Raw genomic sequence first — 8,281 nt, 5'->3', positions numbered from 1 at the left:
AGTGATTTATTTAGAATTCAAGGTACACTTAACTGGCATGGCTACCACAGCATTCTGCAGCGATACACCATCCCATCTGGTTTGGGCTTAGTGGGACTATCATTTGTTTTTCAACAGGACAATGACCCAACACACCTCCAGGCTGTGTAAGGGCTATTTGACCAAGAAGCAGAGTGATGAAGTGCTGCATCAGATGACCTGGCCTCCACAATCACCCATTTCTGGGTCCTGCTGTTGATTCTCAGTCTGTGGTGAAGGCTCCAATGTAGGCATACCATTCTGCAATACCACCGGACCTTCAAATATACTCACTCTTTCAACCCCTTTTGACAGCCTCTGCATAGGAGACACTCAACTGCCCTGATTTTAGCAACCTCAGTCTCTTTCGCCCTACATCGGGAACTCCAATGATTGCGCCTTCATGCTCCCCACCACAGTTGCAACATGTTGCTCCTTGTCTATTCTCTTCTACTAGACATTTAGCATCTCATACATAGTGGTGTTTCCCCACACATTCCACATCTCAGCTTCTCCCGTCTGCAGACACTTCTTCCATGTCCAGACATTTGACAGAAGGAACATTGTAAAAGGCCTTTCTACAGAAGCTCTATCAGTACAGACGTCCCAGCTGAGAGACTCCACATCCAAAAAAACAACACTAGAACAGACTAACTCTTCTCCTTCTTGCCATTAACCTTATGATTCATTCTACATCGATCACTCCTGGAATTCCCTTAAATAAAGCACTAAAAAATCCTATGAGACTCCAGAAATGACCCCCTAGACAGGTGACCTCTCTAGATAAGGTGCCCTCCCTAGACAGGTGCCCTCCCTAGATAAGGTGTCCTCCCTAGATAAGGTGCCCTCCCTAGATAAGGTGTCCTCCCTAGACGGGTGTCCTCCCTAGACGGGTGCCCTCCCTAGATAAGGTGCCCTCCCTAGATAAGTTTCCCTCCCTAGACGGGTGCCCTCCCTAGATAAGGTGTCCTCCCTAGATAAGGTGTCCTCCCTAGACAGGTGCCCTCCCTTGATAAGGTATCCTCCCTAGACGGGTGCCCTCCCTAGATAAGGTGCCCTCCCCAGATAAGGTGCCCTCCCTAGATAAGGTGCCCTCCCCAGATAAGGTGCCCTCCCCAGATAAGGTGCCCTCCCTAGACAGGTGCCCTCCCTAGACGGGTGCCCTCCCTAGACGGGTGCCCTCCCTAGCTAAGGTGTCCTCCCTAGATAAGGTGCCCTCCCTAGATAAGGTGTCGTCCCTAGATAAGGTGCCCTCCCTAGATAAGGTGCCCTCCCTAGACGGGTGCCCTCCCTAGACGGGTGCCCCCCCTAGAAGGGTGCCCTCCCTAGATAAGGTGCCCTCCCTAGATAAGGTGCCCTCCCTAGATAAGGTGCCCTCCCTAGACAGGTGCCCTCCCTAGATAAGGTGCCCTCCCTAGACAGGTGTCCTACCTAGATAAGGTGCCCTCCCTAGATAAGGTGACGACCCTAGATAAGGTGCCCTCCCTAGACAGGTGTCCTCCCTAGACAGGTGCCCTCCCTAGATAAGGTGTCCTCCCTATACAGGTGTCCTCCCTAGATAAGGTGCCCTCCCTAGACAGGTGTCCTCCCTAGATAAGGTGTCCTCCCTAGACAGGTGTCCTCCCTAGATAAGGTGTCCTCCCTAGATAAGGTGCCCTCCCTAGATAAGGTGCCCTCCCTAGATAAGGTGACGACCCTAGATAAGGTGTCCTCCCTAGACAGGTGCCCTCCCTAGATAAGGTGCCCTCCCTAGATAAGGTGCCCTACCTATACAGGTGCCCTCCCTAGATAAGGTGCCCTCCCTAGATAAGGTGCCCTCCCTAGATAAGGTGCCCTCCCTAGACAGGTGCCCTCCCTAGATAAGGTGACGACCCTAGATAAGGTGTCCTCCCTAGACAGGTGTCCTCCCTAGATAAGGTGCCCTCCCTAGATAAGGTGCCCTCCCTAGATAAGGTGCCCTCCCTATACAGGTGCCCTCCCTATACAGGTGCCCTCCCTAGATAAGGTGCCCTCCCTAGATAAGGTGACGACCCTAGATAAGGTGTCCTCCCTAGACAGGTGTCCTCCCTAGACAGGTTCCCTCCCTAGATAAGGTGCCCTCCCTAGATGAGGTGTCCTCCCTAGATGAGGAGCCCTCCCTAGATAAGGTGTCCTCCCTAGATAAGGTGTCCTCCCTAGACAGGTGTCCTCCCTAGATAAGGTGCCCTCCCTAGACAGGTGTCCTCCCTAGATAAGGCGTTCTCCCTAGATAAGGTGCCCTCCCTAGATAAGGTGCCCTCCCTATACAGGTGCCCTCCCTAGATAAGGTGCCCTCCCTAGATAAGGTGCCCTCCCTAGATAAGGTGCCCTCCCTAGATAAGGTGTCCTCCCTAGAGAGGTGTCCTCCCTAGACAGGTGCCCTCCCTAGATAAGGTGCCCTCCCTAGATAAGGTGCCCTCCCTATACAGGTGCCCTCCCTAGATAAGGTGCCCTCCCTAGATAAGGTGCCCTCCCTAGACAGGTGCCCTCCCTAGATAAGGTGACGACCCTAGATAAGGTGTCCTCCCTAGACAGGTGTCCTCCCTAGACAGGTGCCCTCCCTAGATAAGGTGCCCTCCCTAGATGAGGTGTCCTCCCTAGATGAGGAGCCCTCCCTAGATAAAGGTGTCCTCCCTAGATAAGGTGTCCTCCCTATACAGGTGTCCTCCCTAGATAAGGTGCCCTCCCTAGATAAGGTGTCCTCCCTAGATAAGGTGTCCTCCCTGGATAAGGTGTCCTCCCTAGACAGGTGCCCTCCCTAGATAAGGTGTCCTCCCTAGATAAGGTGTCCTCCCTAGACAGGTGTCCTCCCTAGACAGGTGTCCTCCCTAGACAGTTGTCCTCCTTAGACAGGTGTCCTCCCTAGATAAGATGTCCTCCCTAGACAGGTGTCCTCCCTAGATAAGGTGTCCTCCCTAGATAAGGTGTCCTCCCTAGACGGGTGTCCTCCCTAGACAGGTGTCCTCCCTAGACAGCTGTCCTACATTATATTCATCAGCTTGTTTGATGTCCAACAGACATTTATTCTGTTCCTCAGAAACACAAGAAATCCAAACTAACCCACTTCTCATCACTGATTTGACTTTACCCAATGCTTTTGCCATCATTTTGGATGTTTCGGAAAACGGGTTCCACAAATCAGGCATATGCCGCTCTTTCAAATCAAATGACATATTGGTCACGTACACATATTTGTATTCTTTTTGTATTATTTTTATTGCAGTAATACTACCAATATTACACATCAATACAGGGACATTCCTGAGAATACAATAAAATAAAATAAAAACACCACGCGATGTATATAAACCCTAGATGTATTTAAACCATGGGATTGATGATTCTGCGTATTGGCCATTGAGAGGCTTTGAAGCCACTGGTCGGCCATATTGCCACTCCCCAGTAGGCGCAGTCTTCCATTGGAATGAATGTAATTCTACAGTATTTAAATTAAAGATGCACTATGCAGAAATCGCTCCACCATTTCCTGGTTGTTAACATTAGAATAGTTTGCCTCATTTCAGTTTATGTGACAAAACAAGCAAGTCTAGTGTAGAGAATCATTGTACCATCTAAACCGCTGTGAAATACATTAGCCATAACCAACATTTTTTATTTTCAGCTGTTTGAAGCTGGTGTACAAAACCTAAAGTAAAGGACACAAAAACGAAACTTACAGGAAGCATAGAAATAGCACACATAGGACACATCTACTGATTCTTAGACTTGCTTTCAATGAGAATGACAGATCTATAACACGCATTTCTATGTGAATTTGGTGGGGTATTCCAAAAAGGTATATATTGCAGCTTTAAATGTTCCAAGGACAAAAGTACATGTATTTAAGTATTTTCTTGTTCTAGTGGGGACAATAACATTTGTAATCTAAAACAATTATACTTCAAGGAAAATGTTTTCATATTTTTTTATTTATTTTATGTTTCGCTCACACAATATAATTTAAAAGTATGCATTAAGGTGTCTGTAATAGAATAAACGTGGCAAAAAAACCGAATGTAGAATATTTAGCTAGCAGCCTCCATGGAAATTCGCTATTAATTGTGCTAATTTTGTTAGCATTCTGATAATAGACGCCCAATGGGGGTTTTTTTGCGTTTTTTTTGGAGCTCCCTTTCTATAGCTTCCTAAATATATTTTACAACGGAAACGTTTACAAAACAAAATGTTTAAAAAAAAATGTATTTGCTACATGTCTGTATTTGAATTGATATAATGTGGATTAGTTTAATTTTTTTATTTGTAAAAAATAATTTCTTAGTGGAATACCTCTGACTGTTATGTTTATGTTTTAAATGTTACTGTTAATAAAATTTAAAATTTAAAAATGTAAAAGAATAATAATAAAATGTTTTACAACGGCGGGGGAGTGCCAAGATGGAGGCACGGTGGCTTCAACAAAGCGCCCCCAATTAGTCATCTAGTGTATATACGAACCACTGAGTAGGACTCAGGTGAACTTTAAACTCAGTTGGTAGTTTAGGGTCATTTCCGGTTCCAAATTCTCTCTTGCATTTAACGTTGTTTACTATGTATTGACGTAGGAAAATAACATATTTTTGTATGATTGGTGAAATGTGAGACAGTCTTCTGGACAAATTGTTATGCCCAGAGACATTAATCCCGGAACAAATATTGTAACGACCCGGTATTGTGTTCTGTGTTTGTTGGTGTGTTATGGTTCTCATGGCTACTAGCAGGGGTTAAATATGTCAGGACAGAGGGAAAGGTTGGGGGGGTATGATGGGTAATCCCGCGGGATTTGGAAATGATAAATAGGGATTACTGTCTCATCTTCTCTCTTTTTCTGTTCGGGGCCTTGATCTGTTCCTATGGGAGTAAACATTAATTAGACTTGGTATAGTTGTGTACATTCGGCATTTAGCGGCGTGGGCTGTGGCCTGAACAATAGCCCAGTTTAGGAATAAACCTGTGTTCTGACCTGCACACCTAGAGTCCGTCTCTTTTTCCTTCATGACCCAGCCGGTTATTACAATATGTTTTGCACTTGCATCAGCACGACTCCATAATGGCGTTGCACACGTTTTCAACGTGACCCTTTCGACATTTTTCGATAAGCACGGATATAAAATTGAATTCAGACTGACACCAATATAAGACATTCAATGGAATACTACCTGGATTATATGATCCATTCTGTCCTTGTTGAGAGTCGACCTTAATTACAGTTTGTATAATTTATTTTTCGTGATTACGGAACAACAAACGCTTCCTATCTTGTCTGCACGTCGAACGGTATTTCCTCCTCTCCTGATGGCAAGTTCTGGGACTTTAATATAAACGCCGTGAGTGTCAACATCTTGACTCCATATGTATGTATCATCAAACCATTGAAATGATGAGGTTTCTCACCACACCGCTTTTGAACGAGTTGCAGCGGCGTCTCCCGCTGGTATCTACTGTCGCAAATAAACACGGAGGGAGTAAACAGCTACCGATCACCTGCCTTCTCCCACCCCACCATTCTGCACCCACAAGCCGGCCTCTCTATACTGGGGCCACACTAAGAAACGATGTACCCCTCCCTCAGTCTAAAGCAGTTCAGACTGAAGAGAAATTGGACCTGGACATATGGAAGTCTGTGACGAGGTTGCAGGTCCCAGGGGTGGAGGAGGAGGAGAAACTGGGAGGTGAGGAGGGAAGTAGTGATTGTGCTACTGGAGGTGTAACAGGGCAGGAGGAGATCTCACCACTGGAGGCCACCAGAGAGCTGGTAGTGATGTGGCGTCAGGCTGGGAAGCTGGTGCCAGAGACCATGACTGACGAAGAGCTGGGGATCCTAGCGGAGCTACAAACCAAATCCTCCAAGAAGAAGTACCTGAAATACCTAGCCGTCAAGGAGGGCCACAAGAAAAGCCACAAGCAGAAGCAGGAGAAGAGGAAGGCAGAGAGGAGTGAGAGGACGACAGGATCAGGCCTGGTGGTCTGAGAGGAGAAGAGGAGGGGGAACTGAGGAACACCTTTCTGCTCCAATTCTGGGGTCGTTCCCTGGATAAGCTGCTGGGGTGGAGGTCGGCCCAGGCCATGGTGTTCGGACAGTCACTGGTGTTTGATATGTCCTACGAACAGCAGATGACTCGTCGGGAGGTGGAGAACACTGTGTCCCAGCTGATGGAGGTGGAGGGGTGGAACCGACGAGCCGCGGACCCCTTCCACCTGCACTTCTGTAACTTGCAGCCGGACGGCGGCTACCGCAGGGAGCTGGTTAAACGGTACGGCGCCGAGGCCTGGGAGCCTCTCCTCGTCACCTCCACGGAGCGACGTCACGTGGACCTGTTCCCCCGGGACAACCTGGTCTACCTGACGGCTGACTCCCCTAACGTCCTCCTTACCTTCGACAACTCTAAGGTCTACATCGTAGGCTCCATGGTGGACCGCTCCATCCAATCAGGGCTCTCCTTGGCCAACGCCAAGCGTCTGAAGCTGAACACGGCACGTCTGCCGCTGGATGACTTCCTCCAATGGGAGACGGGGGCCAAGAACCTGACCCTGGATCAGATGGTACGCATTCTGCTGACGCTGAAGGAGAGAGGGAGGTGGGAGGAGGCTCTGGAGCACGTACACAAGAGGAAACATGATGGATTCTACCAGGAGAAACCCAAGCAGGACAGAGACAGAGGATCAGATAAGGACAGGAGGTTTTTTAGTGGCAGAACCAGAGGAGACACAGGGTTCAGGGCTGGGGACAGAGACTGTGATAGAACATTCAGAAGTGGGGACAGAGAGAGGGCATTTAGTAGGAGAGACAGTGTATTGAAGAGTGGGGACAGTGATGGATCAATCAGGACTGGGGACAGAGAAGGAGACAGGGACAGAGAAGGAGACAGAGATAGTACGGAGGAGAGGAGACATAAGGACAGTGTATTCAGTAGCAGAGACAGGGACGGAGATAGTACAGAGGAGACATAAGGACAGTGTATTCAGTAGCAGAGACAGGGACGGAGATAGTACAGAGGAGACATAAGGACAGTGTATTCAGTAGCAGAGACAGGGTAACAGTCAGTAAGGAAGCAGGACCGACAGGGGATTCAGAGAACAGGCAGAACACGCAGACCACCACCAGGCTACGGACCTCACTAAAAAGCAAGATGGAGGATCAGAACAGTACAGCCAAGAGCGGGAAGAAATTACGAGAGGTAGAGTAACCTAATTGGTCCAAATATAGTGAGACATTTCTCCTCTGAATGTGCTTCCGTTTCACCATGTTGTATTAATGGATTCAGAGATGAACTGATGAAAAGCACTTCTAAATGCCTTGAACATTAAACATTTTGATAAGCAACTCAGTGAGACTGTTGATTGTTAAGGAATCTTTGGCGTATTGATACTTCGTGTCAATGTGTACAACTGGGAAAAAAAAAATATATAAAACGCAACATGTGAAGCGTTTGTCCCATGTTTTATGAGCTGAAATAAAAGATACAGAACATTTTCCACATGTACAAAAGGCTTATTTCTCTCAAATCTTTGCACAAATTTGTTTACATCCCTGTTAGTGAGCATTTCTTATTTGTCAAGGTGATCCATCCACCTGACAGGTGTGACATATCAAGAAGATGATTAAACAGCATGGTCGTTACACAGGTGCACCTCGTGCTGGGGTACAATAAAAGGCCACTTTGGCAACAGCTCCGGGTGGACATTCCTACAGTCAGCATGCCAACTGCATGCTCCCTCAAAACTTGAGACATCTGTGGCATTGAGTTGTGTGACAAAACTGCACATTTTATTAAAGTGGCCTGAGGGAGTGTGCAGTTGGCATGCTGACTGCAGGAATGTTCACCCGCAGCTGTTGCCAGATATTTTAATGTTAATTTCTCTACCGTAAACTGCCTCCAACATCGCTCCCTCCATGCGTCCAACCGGCCCCAGAACCATAGACCACGTGTAACCACACCAGCCCAGGACCTCCACATCCGGCTTCTTCGCGGTTGGGGGGGATGGGGTATTGGGGTATTTCTATCTGTAATATAGCAATTTTGTGGGGAAAAAACTCTTTCTGATTGGTTGGGCCTGGCTCCCCAGTGGAGCGGGCCCTCCCAGGCCCACCCATGGCTTGCAGACCTGCCCAGTCATGTGAAATCCATAGATTAGGGCCCTAATGAATTTGTTTCAATTGACTGATTTCCTGTAACTCAGTAAAATCTTTGAAATTGTTCGCATTTATATTTTTTGTTAATTATATTTAACCACAAAAATGTTAATG

The 8,281-nt window shown here is 47.4% G+C and overlaps 1 protein-coding gene across 1 annotated transcript; it reads left to right on the top strand.

Moving 5' to 3' along the window:
- Nucleotides 1-4,558: 4,558 nt before the first annotated feature.
- LOC106575889 (tRNA methyltransferase 10 homolog C-like) lies at nucleotides 4,559-7,442 on the top strand. The gene is given in 3 exon segments (XM_014152603.2): nucleotides 4,559-5,971; nucleotides 5,974-6,925; nucleotides 7,036-7,442. Coding segments are annotated over 3 exon segments (1,719 nt in total). The 5' UTR covers nucleotides 4,559-5,389; the 3' UTR covers nucleotides 7,221-7,442.
- Nucleotides 7,443-8,281: the final 839 nt, after the last annotated feature.

Source organism: Salmo salar, unplaced genomic scaffold (genome assembly GCF_905237065.1).
Source record: "Salmo salar unplaced genomic scaffold, Ssal_v3.1, whole genome shotgun sequence".
Classification (NCBI taxonomy): Eukaryota; Metazoa; Chordata; class Actinopteri; order Salmoniformes; family Salmonidae; genus Salmo; species Salmo salar.
Note: the sequence above shows the minus strand (reverse complement) of the source record. Positions and strands in the feature narration are given on the sequence as shown.